Below are 19251 nucleotides of genomic sequence, written 5' to 3' on the forward strand. Positions count from 1 at the left end.
GAAAACCAACATGAAAGTTGACCCCAAAGGAAGGAGGCACCCTAGGGTCATAATTTATATAGATAGGCGTTTATCTGAAGATGAGTTGATGTTCTTATACATGAACAGAATACTCAGATGACAGAGGAGGACTTTACACCCAACTGTCGATTACTGTTTAAAACAGGTAGGCGCGAGGTCGAGTACTACCACAGTGTGTTCGAGATAATTCCTGATCTCTGGAAATGCTTCATTGCAGAAGGCAGGTTGTTTGTTGACTTTTCTTCTTGTAAGGTCACGGATTATTTAGATTACCAGCGTTGTATTAAATGCTGCCAGTATGGACAAAGTACAAAGTTCTGTATATAGCTGGTGGCAGTATGTGCCCATTGCAGTGAGGAGGGGCACAAGCATGATGAGTGTCTCAAGAAGTCAGAGAGTCCTACTTGTGCGAATTGCAAGTGTAAGTGTGCAAATAATGATTCCAAGAACTCTGTGAGTAGTAAGGATTGTGGATCTGTGAGTAGTAAGGAGGGTTGTCGACATATATAGGACTTCTTTCGCATTAAATGATTAAATTTGGTCAGTTAAATGCACAGCGGCTTACATGTACAGATTGAGTAGATGAGGTTGTTCTTTGTAGAAGTTTAGATATTGTTCTTCTTCAGCATCCATATGTCACGTCTGGGGATCTGCCAGGTTTTTCTCATTTGAAACAATTCTTTTGCGGTTCTGATAGTATAGCTGTTGTGTGCAGAATGGAACTAGACTGCGTCTTCTTACAGCAGCTCTCAGATATTCATCATGTTGTTGTTCATATAGATGTTCAGAACTTGCATCTGTATGTTACAAGTTCATATTTTCAGTACAGAGATCCTGCTGATTGTCATCTTGAGGTCTGGGATAAAGTTCTTAGATTATCTTACAATTCTTAGATTCTTAGATTCCAGAGAATCTAAGAATTCCAGTAAGAGTCCAGTCCTTACTGGTGCAAATGTTAATGCAAAGTTTCTGTTGTGGCAAAGCGGGTTCACCTATGATGGCAGTGAATTAATTGAGGTCTTTTTAGTCCAGTATAGCTTACAGGTATTTAATATGCCTGGTGAGTTACCCACCTACACAGGTAATTTAGATCTGCATTGGTTGTGTGATGGAACGAACATCAACGTTACTGTTGGTAGGTTTATTCTTGCCAATGTTAGTGATTGGAATGTGGTTGATTGCTCAAGTGATCATCGATTGATTGTTTATGAGATTGTTGATGGCTTGAGTGAGCGCTACTGATGTAACATTCCATTACCGCAGGGTCATTTTCTTCACAGACATGCAAACTGGAGGAAGTTTGTTGATTTTCTGTTGGCCAGACTTCGTATTCTTGATCAGAGTCTGGAGACATTGAGTTTAGAGAACCTGGCAGGTAGGTTGTCAGCGGCTTTCATTGATGCTGCTGAGCATTCAATTCCCCATAGTTCTGGATGAGAGAGGCTTGCACCATGGTGGAGTAGGGAATTAACAGGTCTGAAATAGGCTGTCTGTTGTTTACAGAGAGCATCTCAGCGTGAGGGTGATCCGGAACAACAGCCAGTCCTAGTTTCAGAGAATAGAGATCGAAGATCTCATTATTTTCACAAGGTCTGCACGGCTAAGAGGGATTCCCTTTGTTAGTGAACAAGGAAACAAGGATCCCTGGGAACGTAGGATTTTAGGACACAAATGTAGAAAGAATGTTCTTGTCTGCTCTCTCGATCCAGTATAGCATAATATCAGATATATCTGATATCTTATGCAGATTACTATCGATTTACTGCTTGATGGCAACAAAGCTACAGAGATTGCATACCATCTGCAGGTGAGGCATGAGGTTGCCCTGTTTCGTGGAGATGCATTGTCTGTGAGGTTGCTAAGGCGGAAGAGCGTTAGGCTATTTGTAGTTTAGGCAGGGGTAAGGCCCTAGGCTTTGATGGAATAATGATGGAACTTCTTGTTCACTCAGTGGGAGTAAGTGTGAGAACTATCACATGGGTGTTCAATAAATTGTCAGGTGCTTCCCCGTATGTCGAAAGAAAGGGATTGTTAAATTGATGTTTAAAGGAGGCAACAAGGATCCCACTGGTTAGTTTTTCTTATAGGCCTGTGGTGGCCCTTATAAGTCTTACAGGACGCTACTGCCAGTTATCAGTAAAGTCTTTGAGAAGATTCTGTATTTTCATATAAATGAGAGGCTGACTATGCATGGGTTACTGATGGAAAGCCAATATGGGTTTCATCCCAGAAAAGGTACTGAGGATGCCATACTCCATGTGATGAGTGTGGTATCAGCAAGTGTGGAGGAATACATCTTGTGAATTTTCCTGGATATTTCCAGTGCTTTTAATAACCTGAGGTGGCCTTCTGCTATATACCAATTGCAGAAAAGAACAAGAGAATAGAGAGTTGCAATTATTGCAAAAAAACTATTTCAAACATCGCCGCGATGTGTTGCTCCACGAGGGCAAATATGTGGTTGGTAAGACACTGTGTAAGGGTTGTACACAGGGAAGTGTGTTGGGTCCTCTGTCATGATTGGTTGAGCTTCTGTGGCTGAGGTTACCCAGTGGGTTTCATGTGGTAGCTTATGCCAACGACAGACTCCTGCTGGTCAAAGGATGCTCACAGAATGAGGTAGAGCTCAGGGCCACTTGTGCGTGCAGGATATTGGAGCTGTGCAGTCATCAACATAAAATGACATTTAGCCTGGATAAGATCACTATGATGCTCCTCAAGGGCCGTTTGGTTGTTACGCAGTGGACCCGCATTTTGATAGCAGGCCAACATATTAAATATGTTCAGGCTCAGAAGTACCAGAAAAGATAAGTCAGTGCAATTGACAATTAATTGAATTTTTGTTGTGTAGTTGTTCATTATTGGGAAGAAATTCTTTCAATACATTAGCTATGGATGGAGTTATTTAGACCTAACATCAGTCAAATAATTTATAAAAAACCTGAACTCTGATGAGGTTATTGTAACCACTTATTTTTATAAGTGTGTATATTGTGACATATTTTTTAGAATTTCTTATCAATGTTGCAGAGCTTAGAAATCACATGTTTCAGTAAAACAGTGCACAAATAGTGTTTTTCATTATTTTTCTATGAACATGTTTTCTATTGTTTAAACAAGTAATTAATAAAATAACTCAGAAAAAAAACTAGGTTTAATCTATTGTATATATGATCTTTTATAACAGCATGAAAAATTTCAAATGTTTTTCTTTCTACCCAAAAATTACTTATTAAACATATATTTATAGGGTAATAATGATTAATTGTTGTGGTAATTAATTACTCCCTTATATAAATGTTAAGGATTATAAAATAATATATAGTATTTGGTAATTATTTCTGTTGAATTCTGTACACATTGTATGATACTGACATCTTTTGCAGCTATTTATATAAAATTATATGTTTAATCTCTTATAAGTATAGAATAGCATCCACACATTATCAGAAAATTATTAGAAATAATTGAATTTATTATTATCATCACCTTAATTTTATATCATTTATGAAAATATTAAATAAATTCAATTATGCTTTACTTGACTTTTATTTTAAAGTTATTTATATAAAATAATGGGTTTTTAAGATTAAAAAATCCAAATTTTTTTATAGCAGATACAAAGATGACCATATAAAAAATTATATCACATTAATTTATACACTAAAGCTATATTCTTTTATGCTTGTTTATTGAATTGTTTTCAATCCTTAAAAAATAATGTATAAAAAAGTCAAGATATTTTCAAAACAAAACCAAAGCAAACCAAATCATACACAGGATTAACTTTCTAATAAACCAAAAGCATAACCAAAGCAAACCAAAAGCATAAATTAAAACTGCAACTGTATGAAGTTCTATATTGGGCAAACAGCATGCGGCTTTTAATAAAGTATAACTTCATAACATTCTGGCATCAATATGGTGACAAAAGTAAAAAATAAAAATTTAACTCAGTAAGAAATAAGTCATACTAAAAAAAAAAAACATTAATGTGTAATGAACTTCAAATGTTAACAAATATTAATTAATCTAACAAAAAATATAAACAAATTATACTAAAAAGAGCTATAACATCTAACTGTGTGTAGCCAGAATTTTTTGTTGTGAATATTTTTAGAATTTTGATTTGTTTTCCATTTTTTAAAAAGCCAATATTTAAAAAAAAAAAGGTGATCTTTTTAACTGAAAAGCAATGATTTTGATCACTATTATTTTTATTCTGATGAGGAAAGGTGAAAGTCAGTAATAATAGCTTCTATAAGAGGAGATTTGAATATCATAATTTTATATAACTATCAGCACGCAAGTTGGCACAAAAAACTACTAGCATTCAGCAAACATTTGCACGGTACTAGGTCAACTGAAAACATTATCAGTTTAGTATAGACAATATTTATAACCAAAAGTACATACAATGCTATGTAATTAAAACTAGTTTAGTATTCCAATTAATATTATTATTTTAAAGTACTTTAAATAATTATATTTTCTACTCACTTTATTGCTGTAGCTCACAAATTCCGATGTTGCTGTCATCTGTAGATTCTAAAGAGTTCATGTCTGATTATGAATTCATGTTTATCACAAAATTGTTGATGTGCAGATCATATAAATATTCATCTTCAATGTATTTTTTTTCATCGTTGACAACATGGTCACAGACATTGTTCCACTCAGCTTCTCAGACAATTTATGAAGTTCTTCTTCAGCTAAGTTAAGATCATCTGACATGTTAAAATTTGTATTTCTTTTAGCTACTTGTCTTTTCAGTTGACTCCAAATCATTTCACTTCTCCCACAACCATTTTGTGTACTTTTCTGAATCCATTTATTTGTGATAATCTCCTTTCTTATTTGACTCATATGTAAGTAAAGAATTGTTGATGAATCCTTTATTACAGCCGGCATGAACAGTTATTAATAGTGAACCCTTGGGTACTGGTGTTTTCAGTCCCTCATGAAGGTTTGTTATGTCTACCTATGATTTTGGTGTCGCATAACTATTGTGAATGTAGGTTTCATCTGTGTATACAATCGGTCATCCTTCTTCGCTAAACAGGGAAATCTGTCATAGAAATTTCATTCTTTGCATTTTAATGTCACACCTTTCTATCAGTATTTTCCAGTTGTCTTCTATATTTCCATCTAAATTCCACTTTACATAATATTCTCCTTAAAGATCTTTCACTCCCTTTGAAAATAATTTCACTTTCTCAGGCTTTTTGCACAATTTTCTTTACAGTAGGAATGCATTTTTCTGTTACATAAAATTTATTTATTAAACATCTCAAAGCATCTGTGTTAAACAAATCTAAATTACACACAGCACTGAGGCGATTTACACGTTTTCTCGGCAAACTGATGGCTTCTCAGTTCCATTTGATCTTCCTTTTGCTATAATTCTTTGGACCATTCGTTTTGATATTTTTGTCGTTTGAACAACCGTATTCAGCACTTCAGTTTTCCTCACTATTTCCATTCCAACATTGTTTTGTAAAAAGAAATTGTAAATATTGAATACAATTTCCATTGCCTGACTATGAACTACTATACCTTTTCCTCCTAACTTGGAAATTTTAAATGAAAATAACTGTATTGAAATATTAAAAATTTGCATGACTGAATTTATGACAAAGCCTTAAATAAAAACAACACAATTAGTAAATTTTTTTTTTGTCTTCAGTCATTTGACTGGTTTGATGCAGCTCTCCAAGATTCCCTATCTAGTGCTAGTCGTTTCATTTCAGTATACCCCCTACATCCTACATCCCTAACAATTTTTTTTTACATATTCCAAACGTGGCCTGCCTACACAATTTTTTCCTTCTACCTGTCCTTCCAATATTAAAGCGACTATTCCAGGATGCCTTAGTATGTAGCCTATAAGTCTCTCTCTTCTTTTAACTATATTTTTCCAAATGCTTCTTTCTTCATCTATTTGTCGCAATACCTCTTCATTTGTCACTTTATCCACCCATCTGATTTTTAACATTCTCCTATAGCACCTCATTTCAAAAGCTTCTAATCTTTTCTTCTCAGTACTCCGATTGTCCAAGCTTCACTTCCATATAAAGCGACACTCCAAACATATACTTTTAAAAATTTTTTCCTGACATTTAAATTAATTTTTGATGTTAACAAATAATATTTCTGACTGAAGGCTCATTTCGCTTGTGCTATTCGGCATTTTATATCGCTCCTGCTTCGTCCATCTTTAGTAATTCTACTTCCCAAATAACAAAATTCTTCTACCTCCATAATCTTTTCTCCTCCTATTTTCACATTCATTGGTCCATCTTTGTTATTTCTAATGCATTTCATTACTTTTGTTTTGTATTTGTTTATTTTCATGCGATAGTTCTTGCGTAGGACTTCATCCATGCCATTCATTGTTTCTTCTAAATCCTTTTTACTCTCGGCTAGAATTACTATATCATCAGCAAATCGTAGCATCTTTATCTTTTCACCTTGTACTGTTACTCCGAATCTAAATTGTTCTTTAACATCATTAACTGCTAGTTCCATGTAAAGATTAAAAAGTAATGGGGATAGGGTACATTCTTGTCGGACTCCCTTTCTTATTACGGCTTCTTTCTTATGTTCTTCGATTATTACTGTTGCTGTTTGGTTCCTGTACATGTTAGCAATTGTTCTTCTATCTCTGTATTTGAACCCTAATTTTTTTAAAATGCTGAACATTTTATTCCAGTCTACGTTATCAAATGCCTTTTCTAGGTCTATAAACGCCATGTATGTTGGTTTGTTTTTCTTTAATCTTTCTTCTACTATTAATCTGAGGCCTAAAATTGCTTCCCTTGACCATATACTTTTCCTGAAACCAAATTGGTCTTCTCCTAACACTTCTTCCACTCTCCTCTCAATTCTTCTGTATAGAATTCTAGTTAAGATTTTTGATGCATGACTAGTTGAACTAATTGTTCTGTATTCTTCACATTTATCTGCCCCTGCTTTCTTTGGTATCATGACTATAACACTTTTTTTGAAGTCTGATGAAACTTCCCCTTTTTCATAAATATTACACACCAGCTTGTATAATCTATCAATCGTTTCCTCACCTGCACTGCGCAGTAATTCTACAGGCATTCCGTCTATTCCAGGAGCCTTTCTGCCATTTAAATCTTTTAATGCTCTCTTAAATTCAGATCTCAGTATTGTTTCTCCCATTTCATCCTCCTCAACTTCCTTTTCTTCCTCTATAATACCATTTTCTAATTCATTTCCTCCGTATAACTAGTAAAATTAGTATAATTAGTAAATATAAATCATTAACAGCTATTCACTTCATTAAGTAAAATATACGCACAATGAATGTTTCTACAATAACCACTTCTAGAACATAATTACAAGCTATGTGTGACATATTATTCTTCACAGAGCAATGATTAGAGTAGATTAAAAATAAATAAATGAAATTCTTAAAATTACATATTGTACTTACAACATTTCAAAAATAGCACATTAGTTGTGCATAATTCATAGTGATTCTATTATTATTAGTTGCTATATAACAGGAAGTAGACCTAGATCACAACATCAATATATAATTTTGAATAAACTTAACAATTACATATGCTACAGCAGGTTTATGAAACCTGTATTTTATATATTACCATACCACAAAAGATATATAGAAAATGACGATGTTTTTAGTTTGCTTGTAACAGAGGCTAATGCATGCAAAATGCTAGTACATAGGCTTTCAGTCCCTGCGCCAACATATGTGCCGGTGAGTCTACTATATTCTGTAATTATTAGAGAATGTTTAAACTTTTGAAATATAAGGGGAAGGCTGAAAATAAGTTTTCTAATTCTAGAACTTTTTATTATTAATTATTCTTTTCACAAATATTTAATGTTCATAAAGATACATACTGTACTAATAATATTTACATAGTCTCTATCTTATATTTGCTATTGTCTTTGTATGAATCAAAACTTATTTTCTTACTTCCCCTCATAATTTACATTCAAACTAATTTTAATTTTGAAGTAATCATCTTAATATCAGTTGATAGACATTTATTTTTAGTTTAAATTAGTGTAGGGTAAAATAAAATTAATAAATATTAAAATAAAAGTTGGTAATTCAGCAGCGGAAAAGATAAGTATGTTCATTATAATTAATGTTAGTGCTATGGGGGTATCTGTTGTTAAATAGTTTTTTTAAAAGCTGTTAGTAATTTTTATTGTTATGGCTGTTTTAATTTTATTAAAATATTCAGGGGCATTTCAGTAAGTATGGACATAAATAGTAATTAACCCTTTCTGTGCTAGGCGTATATTGTACAAGCTCTAAGAATGCTAAGTTATGTTATTTTGCATGTTTTGTCTTGTAATTTTTAACAAAAAGAAATGGATAAATTCCCTTTTTAATTGAATTCAAAAATGGATGTTCTAAATTTGACATGTTTATCATTTCTTTAATATATAATATAGATATATACTCAAACCTTATTCATGCCTCCAACAATTTAAATGAATTGTTTTTATTTTATAGTAGGAATTCGTCTGGTAGTCCCATAATAAGTTGTTCCATAAAATTTCAATGGAGGATTTTTTCCATGAAACATTACTTGATCTAGACAGATAATTTAAATATATTTTTGATATTTTCATCATCATCATCATCATCATCATCATCATTATTTAATAATGTATATTGGGTTTTTATAGCATAATAATATATGTCCTGAAGTCATTCTGAATTTTAAAGTACTTTTACATGAAATTTTCACAAAATTAATTGGAATATTTGAAGTAAAAAATAATTCCTATTCCAATACTCCAGACAGCCTTAGCTCACATTCAGTAGTACTTAAACTTAATATTTCTCTGGATTACATTTCTTATTTTTAACAAAATGCTGATCTCTTGGCTTTAGCATTTGTTGCAAACAATCTTTTTGATACAGGTGTCAATTTTTTAATTTGATTTCTAGTACCAACATTTTAAATAAAAGTTAAAACTAAAAATCACTTATTCTAAATTTATAATTTCATCACCAATAATAACTTTATAAGAACTAAAATTATAATGAATAATGATTATAAATTATAAACGGTAATTATCACTTTACAGCTTAAGTACTTTATTAAAGAAAGTAATTAATAACAACAAAAAGGATAAAATAACTGTACAACTGAATAACTATGTAAGGAATCATAATGCAATTTGTTAAGTATGTCATTGAATGCAAAGCCAAAAATGAGAACTTTATTGATGTACAATCAATGTCAACTCTTGGTGTGGTTTTTCAGATCATATCAGTCCAATATTTTGCACTAAAAGGATTAAAAGACTAAATACCAAGTTTTCAGTTCTTCTAATATTCTGTTAATAAAAATGCGTGTGATTTTTTTCCTGAAATTCACATACCAGTAGTCAGAAAAATTATTTTCTTTTATGAAAATCTACACAACTTCTATGTGAATCATTACATTTGTAATAATTTGAGGGAAATGAGTATTGATGAAATCTTTTAGAGAGCATTTTTTTCAATTTTGTAAACAATATTAGATAAATAAAGTGAGTTTACATGATTGTGTTTTTCCATTTTTATTTATACATAAAATTTTTCAAGTTGTTGAAGTGGTTTGTGCATATGCAGCTTGCTTCAATAAGATGTTTGCTAAACTGGATTTAGTGATGGGTTGAAGCATTTTTGTATTCTTTGTTTTGCCGTGTAAAATTCATCCTATTTGTTTTTACAAAAAAATCTTACTACATTCCTATTAGTCTACATATCTTTTAACCTTATAAATGTAAAGTTCAAATTTGAAATCGTTTATTTAATAAATTCAACATTCTTTTCTTTAATGTCTATCAGTTTTCAGATTTTCTATTTTCTTAATTTAGTTATGGCAGTGTGAGATGGATACTTAAAAGGATAAACAAAACATGGCTTTATAACGTTTGATTATCATCATTTAGAACTGGAATGAGTTTATTACGGCCTATCAATAAACAAAAAACCATTCTTTTTTCTAGCATATTAGCATAAGTAATTAATTTTTCATAATACATTGGAACATTAAAAGTAATGCTGGATTTTTTTTAAATTTATTTCTCCAGAAATCTTAAATACACTCAGATGATTCCAAAAACCTCAAATGTTTGGAAGATTTAAAAGTATTTTTATACTTACTCAATTTTGAATAATCTCCATCTGTCGCTACTTTGTTGAAACAATATTCAGCATTTTAAAACACTCATTTCATCAGGTCTATCATAATCAAAATAATGACAGCAGACATTCTTTGCCATTGGTGCACAAAATCATATTTCTATTCACTATATACAATGTTCCTAATGTAAGTCTAACAAAGGTAAAGCCAGAAATTCTAGGAGGCCCAGAAATTGATCATTTCTGTCAGCCCAACTGATTACTAATCAACCAATCAAGGCTTCATATACAATCAAAGTAAAATGGGTCATTACACCATTATGCCTGAAAGTAAAACAGGTGAATCTTTCTACTTTAGTAATTTCACTTTGAGTAATGCATACATTTTTTATTCAAAACATGCATGCATGCGACTAATTTAATAATACTAGTGTTTTTTTTAATTAACTAGTTAACTTTTTAAAGGTAGAAATTATAAAAAAAAATACCTTTTTCTTTAAACTTATTTGGAGAGTGCTCTGGGAGTACTGAGTGTTGTGTTGTGGTGCGGTTGAATGGCATTTAAATTGTGTTTTGGAAAATTTTTGTTTTTGTGTTCAAAGAGTTGTGGGATTACTGTGTTTGTTCATTTGAATGTTGTTTTTATATATGTATTGCATGGCTCTTAAGCCATGTTATACAGACTGTTTGAGTGTCAGCCTTGTTAGATTTTTAGGACCTTGTTAGAATTATTAAACCAATTCAGTACAAATTATCATATCTTCAACTTCTTAATATTGTAATCAAAATTAAATTTATCTATCATTATATATAAAGTTTTTTGCAAGCTTTTCATAATGTAATTCGTCTTGAACTTTCACACTTTATTTTTTCAAAAAAAATATGCCCCTTTCCTTTAAGCAAACAGTTGCCTTAAAAAAAAACAAATGAATGTGAAAAATATATCCAGCTTGTATTCCTTCATTTTTATAATTTCTAGCATTTTAACCAGAAAATGTATGCTTTTTCAAGATAGCCACATTGGTTTACTAATGTACATCTACAAATATGGCAGCATAGCTTATAAAGACAAAAACATTTTGATGATTTCTTGTAATTTTTTTCTTCCTGCTCAGCACGTGCATGTTGTGGCATGTTGTATTTATACCTAAGAACATCCTAGATGTATTGTGGAATTATTGGCAACATTTTTAGAAGACTCAGACTACTCCTTTAGATGGTACGTTAACACATATTAATACATTTTGTGTACACACTTATATCCAGAATGAATTTAACTCACTTCTTTATTTAACATATTTGATTAAAAAAAAAAGGCTGATTTTTATTTTTTTTAAATTTTAAATTACTTCTATTAATACAGAAACAAATAGAATTGTGTTCACAATTTATTTATTTGTGGAACAGCTTGATGAAACATAATGCCTTAAAATTATTATTTAAACAACTCACTTTAAAAATAGTGAAAGTTCTAAAGTACCTTTTAGCAGTAATTAGAAGCACATTTTTTAATGAAGTTACTAATATCATTGTTGTTAATCTCGTTTAGAAGTTTAAGTATATCTGAACAGTATTGTTTTACATACAAGTATGTTGCTTGTTCATTTAATATGTTGATATCAAATATTGTATGTTTGCAAATTTCATATCATTCAAGTGTATGAGATCAGGTTTTATGTGCTGTTTGTAATATTTGCCACACAAACTCGTCAGCATTTTTATATATTTTTTTGAAAATGTAAGTATTTAAAAAAGAGATTAAAGTTTTTATGAGGTTAACAAAACAATAAATGAAATGCACACAATCGTACAGAACAAAGATCACTGACAAACACAATGTCCCAGGAGCACACAAATTTAATTGCAGTGATTATTCTTAATACTGAATGCACATTTACCCACAGATACAAGATCTACATATATATATACTACACTATAACAGAATCATATTTTGCTTCTCATAAAAATAAAGTAAACATACAAAGCAAAAATATTAACCATAACATGCAAATTTTATGCACAGTTTACCAAAATATTGTAATGTAAAAATTTCTCCAAAATTTATTTTGAAAAGTTTGACATGACCATATAAAGAAAAAATTTCAGAGTATTATTTGATGCAATTGAGATAAAATTCTATTGAATATTAGCCAAGTAATTGGTAACTGAATCTGATAATTGCATGGTTGATTTTTTCTTGTTTATTTAGGATTGCATTTTAGTAGTAATGTTATTTTTTTAATAATAAAAACAAACTAATTTTATATTATTAATTATCAAATTGTTTTCATAAATATATATATATATATAAAAGTTATTAATTCAATATTTTTATCTTTTGTTTAATCACAGTAAGAAAAATTTAATTAAAAGTAGATATTTCTAATTAACAAACATGAATTTCTTTTTTAATAAATTTATGATAAAAATATATCTATACACTAGTCAGTTATCACTGAGGAAAACTCACTATTTACTTCAGTAATAAATAATCTAACCTAGCTCATTGCCATATGAAATACACACATTTAAAAGAAACATGTAAAAAATATACTTTTAATTACTATAATGTAATGTCTATCAAGAAATCAATTAAAAAATAAGTAAAAGCAACACGTGCATTACCAGACTATGGTATGGGAAGAGGCTGAAATATCCATGCATTGAGCAGGTTGAAGGAATTAATTAATGATGGAATCTTTATCATATAAACCTTTTTCTTTCTTTCTTTTTTTGTTTAGGCTCCGGAATCACCATAAAGTATTACTTCAGAAGATGAATAAGTTTGATATGTATGAATGTAAATGAAGTGTAGTCTTGCACAGTCTCAGGTCAACCATTCCTGAGTTGTGTGATATAAACCCAACTACCAAAGAACACTGGTATCCACGATTCAATATCCAAATCTATACAAAAGTAACTGCCTTTACTAGGATTTGAACCTTAGAACTCTGGACTTTAAAATCAATTGATTTGCAATGACAAGTTAACCACTAGACAAGCCTGATGGGCTTAAACCTTACAAGCAATCAAAACTAAAATCCATATAAAAGCAAATTCCACAAAAAAAAAAATTATGATTTTACTGTTAAATATTATAATTATCTTAGTTGTTACATGGGACCAATACGTACATATAAGATGAAAAATAAAATAATTTACTAGGGAATTTGAACAATAAATTATGTTTAAAAAGTCCACTAAATTAAGCTTACAAATTATTAATTGGCATGATATGTTTGTAGACAGTGTCTCCACATTAGTCTTCCTCAGCCATAATTCTTTTGGGGTAGGATCTTAATGACTGAATAGGTTGGTGAAAATTCCAAGAGTGTACATTCTTCCTTGAATCTTTTACCGCTTTCATTATTTCAAAGTCAAACTTTCCATTTACATTCACTGTAATATTTGGGACAATTGAAAAATCATCTGAATGAGAAATTCATCACTAGATGCAATATTCAAGAAATCATCTTTGCTAGTCACAAAACTATGACCAATCTTTAATGTTAAGAACAGCTCTCAGTGGCTTTTAAATAACATGATAATGTGTTAAGGTGGGTTTGGATTTCATAATCAGACTGCAGTCAGCAGCCTTTTTTTAGACATGTTTGTTTGTCTTAAGACAGACAGGCAGAATTTCTCCAGCAGTATCCTAATTCCTTCATAAGCACTTCCCAGTAACATAATTTCTTTGTTCTCTTAGAACAATCTTTCAGTTTTACTTTACCAAAATTTTATGAAAGTATTATAGTTTTTCGGCTGTAGAGACCATCTTTCATTGTAGTTCTTGAAACAAGTTGAACAGCTATCACTTGTAAATCTTTAGTTTCAAACAGAAATTGAAAGACTCTGCCAATTATTTGGATTTTTATTTACACAACACAATAAAAATGGTTCAACTAATTTTAATAATGCAAAACAAAACTATCCTAACCTAAGCTGTTTTAATTTTAAATATTCACAAAGCTTCCTTACCATGATTTGATAAAACATATTTTTTAGCATTTACATTCTCAGAATGAATTAAAATATGTATTTAATTTATTGCATTAAACATCTAAATTAAGCAACAACCTTTATAATAATTATTCTCTGAAATTTTTAATTACGGCTCACTCTGGACAAATTATTTTATCGAAATAAAAAAAAAACACTGAAATAGAGAGAAAATTGATGAGGGTTTTTGAAACCAAATTGAACCATAAACTAGAAATTTCAAAATTCCATTAGATGTAAAATTGAAAATGAAATTATCACTTTAACAAAAATAATAATGTACTATCTATTCTTCCTTAAATTGTAAACAATTAAAAAAGTAATTAATTAAGAAAATAAATTAAGAAAATAACTTGGATAATAATAAGTAAATTATGTGTAAAATACCTGATCTTTGCACAGTAACGTTAAATTTTTTTACGCTTCCCCAGCTGTTTGTCTTTAGGTAGGCCTTTTAGCTCAAAAGAACATTTTGTATCAGAGAATCAATCATATAAGTATTTATATGAAAGTCAATTTGAAATTCATTTTGATATGCATGAATAGTTCACTAGATTTTTAAAATTCTGTCCTTCAAAAGATATTTTTGTTAAATTTTTCCAAAACTTACAGAATATAAACTGAAATTATGAAATCTCCTTATTTTAGTTTATTTGCATAAAGATGATTTAAAGGAAAATCCTGAAATACATTTTCATGGAATTTTGTAAAATTTTTATTTTTTATTCAATGTACAAGAAAGTAACAATTCTGTTTCATTCTTTTGTGGGTGGTTAAAATGCAAACCTTAATCTTTTTTGTCAGTTATTTTTGTAAATACTTTCAGGACCATGTTCTCTTTTTAAATCTTTAGGATTGCTTTTTAGCAATATCAAGGGATAAAGGAAATTACATTTGTAATAAATTTTTCCAGGGCTTCTTTTAAAAATCTTAACAAGGGTTAAAAAGAATCAAGGAATGCTTATTAATTTAACTATCTGTATCCCAGATTTTTAAGTGATAATTCAATAACAAATTAATTCATGATATGTTTCAAAATATGTATTAGCACACATTAAGCTTTCTCAGCATTTCTGGAAAAATGATGTTTATGTCTGTATTTATTATCTTGCCTTTGTGTACATTTTTCAAGATAATAATTTATATTTATAACTTTTCTTTTAATATTGGTGAAAGAATTTTACTTTAAATGAAAATAGCTGTTAAAAATTGTAAATTTTGGCTAAATTGATTTATGGAAATTAGACTGAATCAGATAATTTTTTTTTAAGATACTGACACTATTAAACAAATGGTAACGATGAAGCTTAACTTCCAATTAAATAATATATAAAAGACTGGTCAGTCAAACAAAATTTTTACAGCTAAAATTCAGGATATTTTTATTTAGGTTGGTTAATCAATCAGTGTACGTATCAGTATCAGGGGAATGGAAGTGATCATTAGTAAGTGATGTTCCAGTGGCAGATATCTGTACTCTACCAGTCGAACCAGGTCCATGTCCTGGTTCTGTGATGAGGTGGTACTACAACATGGACATGGAGACTTGCAAACTGTTTGTTTACGGTGGTTGTCAAGGCAATGCTAATCGTTTCCGATCTGAATCAGAATGCCAGAGATATTGCTTCGGAGAAACTCACTTACAACCAGGTAGTTTTAATAAATGATCTGGTGGTTGTGGTGATTTTCGCATCTTCATACCTTTTTGCAGTTGTAGTGTGCATCATGAATTTTATTATTATTTTCATTAAATTTAAATTTCAAATGATTTGTAAAAGTAATTTTTGCACATTAATTTAACAAACAAATTCTTGGTGGAGGAAAGCATGGAAATTTTAAATAATTCTATTTTCAAAAGAAACACTGCATGATTTTGTTTACAAAAATTTAAAGACAGTAACATTTTTTAATTAACATTTTTATATTGTATTCACTTGATTAAGTTTTCATTCATATGACTACAAAAAATATTGAATTACATTTGTATAGATTATTATCATTATAGCAGTTTGATTTTACTGAAAGAATTTCAATATTAATTGTTACATTAATTCTATACAGTTTTACAACAGATGTATTTCTATTTTATCGTTCCCAAGATTACTTTTTTAAATCTTAATAATTTATTGCTTCAAACAAAATCAATATATTTTCTGTAGAAAAAAAACAAGTTCTGAACTGGTTTTTTGGTGTAATCTGATGGTTTATTCTTTTCAGTAAAATTATAGTGGTCTAATTTTTGGGATATGTTTTCAATTTCTTATCACCTAAAGTCTAATTTCACAATTAAATAAGTGAATAACCAGTTAAATTATGCCATTATTACTATTTAAATAGATTATTCTGCAAGTTTTACAATTTTTCAAAATCTTTTTTGTTTTGAATATTACTTGCATTTGATTAATAAAATGTGTATTTTTAAAACTCTTTTATATATATAAATATTTCTTTCTTTTTTTTTTATTCTCACTGCACATTTCCAAGAATATTATTTTCGTTATCATTATTTCACTCCAGGTTTTTCTAAGATTAATGTCTACAATTTTAATGTAAAAGATAAGCAAGTCATCTTCTATTAATTAATTTTAATTTACATGAAGTTATTGAAGGTCAAATATAATTTACTTGTTACAATCAAAACATTTCAAAGTATGAAAAAATTATAATATTTCTAGTTAAGTAACTGAAATAGTTATAATTGGTATATAACCTGGTTTTAGACTATTTTATTAGGATTTTGTGATTATTATTTTTTCATCAGTAAAAGAATTTCACATTGTCAACAATTAGTTGTCATCAATAATAAGTGGGTTATCAAAACCATAAATTGCATTAAGAGAGCTTTCCTACATTTAGAAAAACTATTTATTTAGCATGAAAATTAAAGTATATGAATTAATTAACCTTTTTTATTATTAGCAATAACTAAAACTAGTTCATGTATCTTATTAATAAAGTGTATGCTGTATTAACTGTTTTGTATTTTAAATTTAGCTTTTAGAATGAAAATTTGCACAACTTTCTAAATAGCATGCTCATCTATTATTTTTATTTTTTATAGCATGATTAACCTTACATGTATGTTATTCAATGTAATATTATTCAATAGATGAATGTTCACTGCCTCGTACACAAGGAAGCTGTACAGAACGTATACCAAGGTGGTTTTTTGATGCATCTGAAAATCGTTGCATGCCATTCTATTATAGTGGTTGTGAAGGAAATGGTAACAGGTTTGAAACACAAGAATTGTGTGAAGCTGCATGCCCGCCCAAAATAGGTAAGTATTTTTTTTTTTTTTTAACACTAATATACTAATGATTTTACAAAGCACGTATAAAACACACCCCTGTATTTCATAGACTATATAATTAAGTTATTGTGTGTTTCAATAAAAAAGAGTATTGTATGTATCATTTTAACATGTTTTAAATATTAAAAATAGCAACAAGTTTAATATAAATTAAATTTACAGATGTTAAACTTTTCGAATCCATGGCTCCATCATCAGTAATGAAATACACATTATTTTACAAGATAATACATTATCATTATTACATATGAAATCTGACAATTATTTTTAATCAGTAAGTAATTTAACAGAATATTTGCATCATAATAGAACTGCATTCCAGGAAAAATCTAACAGTATTAATAGAATTAATACATTTACAGTATTAATTTTAGATAAATGTGCATTTATAATACTATTAAATCCTTAAGAAATTGTTTTTAGAACATTTAAGGCCATACAAAAATAAAAACAAAAAGTAAATATTAAAAATTAAAAAAACACAATTGCCAAAAACAAAAACATTACTGACAAACATTGCTCTTTAATACAGGATAATTAAAGAGCATGCGGGTGACAATTCTGTATATAGTATAATTTTTTTATTTATTTAAATATATACTTATTTATACAGGCTATTACAATCCTGATAATGTAAGGATTCCAATGCTAGGTCATACTTCAAAATTGGTTCAGCCATTGAGCTGCTGCAGTGGAACAAACATACATACAATACATGCATCCTAAATACATGACACTTTTCTGGACAGTTAGATGTAGCATCTGATAGTTGTATCATATGCTACATCTAATAATGGTAATGATATACTACCTGACATTATATTTTATAACTGATGTTGAATCCATAGACTTAAAAAAAACATTATATAAATTCATAAGTTCATTGCTGTGCTACTATATTCATAGATCGTTGTTATAATTATATGTAATCATTTTATTGAAATTAAAGAAAAACTTGTTTGAAACAATGAGTTTGCGCTTGTGCAAACAGAACAGCACATGTGTGACAGAACAGCAGTCAATACATGCAGGCATTTCAACATTATCATTATGAAGGGTCATTGATATAAATATTATATTATTTTTTTTAATTAATCTTTTTAAGATTCATATTATTCCTCTGTATTCTTAAATTATATTTTTAATTCCATTAATATAAACCACCTAGTACAGAATATTGAGATAAAACCTATCTTACCTTAATTTATCATGACTTATCATGACAATACTTTCCTTTGTCATGATTGAATTCATTTTATTAATATTAATAAACCATGCAAATGTGCATGATTTATTTTAGTAACATAGTATTTTGTTATTTGTTTAATATTTTTAGTATCTTTATTTAATGTACTATTAATAAATGAATTTGAACATGAATGAGAATGCAGGATCCCATCAAAGTATTATCACAAAAAATTAAGGCAAGATATGTCTTTCTCAATATTCTGTTCTAGATGGTTATTTTATAGAATTAAATATAATTTATTATTACAAGAAATTCATTTATGTAATTTTATTAGTGAGTAGATGTTTTAACTGAATCACAGCTTCAGTTAAATGAAAAGTAAATATTTGTTCTTGAAAATAAGAAATGAACTGAATTACTTTTAAGCTTACTTTTCTTTAGGCTAAAAATATTTTCTTAACATATTAAAAATATAAATAACTTTTAAATAATAACGTTTAGAAAGTCGCCAACTGTTTGCAAATTTTAAATGTGGTCAATCAAGTGATTTTTTTTTTTAGATTACCAGCTCAGATGAAAATC

General features: G+C 29.2%; 1 protein-coding gene across 4 annotated transcripts in view; it reads left to right on the top strand.

The window, feature by feature from the left end:
- Window positions 1–19251, top strand: part of Ppn (proteoglycan-like sulfated glycoprotein papilin) — a 531917-nt gene that overhangs the window by 458095 nt on the left and 54571 nt on the right. For 3 of the 4 annotated variants that reach the window (XM_075365575.1, XM_075365571.1, XM_075365574.1), the window contains exon 29: window positions 17277–17447. The exons of the other annotated variant lie outside the window; for it this stretch is intronic. In XM_075365575.1, the coding sequence (XP_075221690.1) occupies window positions 17277–17447 (171 nt within the window). The remainder of the gene's footprint in view (window positions 1–17276; window positions 17448–19251) is intronic. 4 annotated transcript variants of the gene reach the window in all.

The sequence above is a fragment of the Lycorma delicatula genome, chromosome 5 (genome assembly GCF_047948215.1).
Source record: "Lycorma delicatula isolate Av1 chromosome 5, ASM4794821v1, whole genome shotgun sequence".
Classification (NCBI taxonomy): Eukaryota; Metazoa; Arthropoda; class Insecta; order Hemiptera; family Fulgoridae; genus Lycorma; species Lycorma delicatula.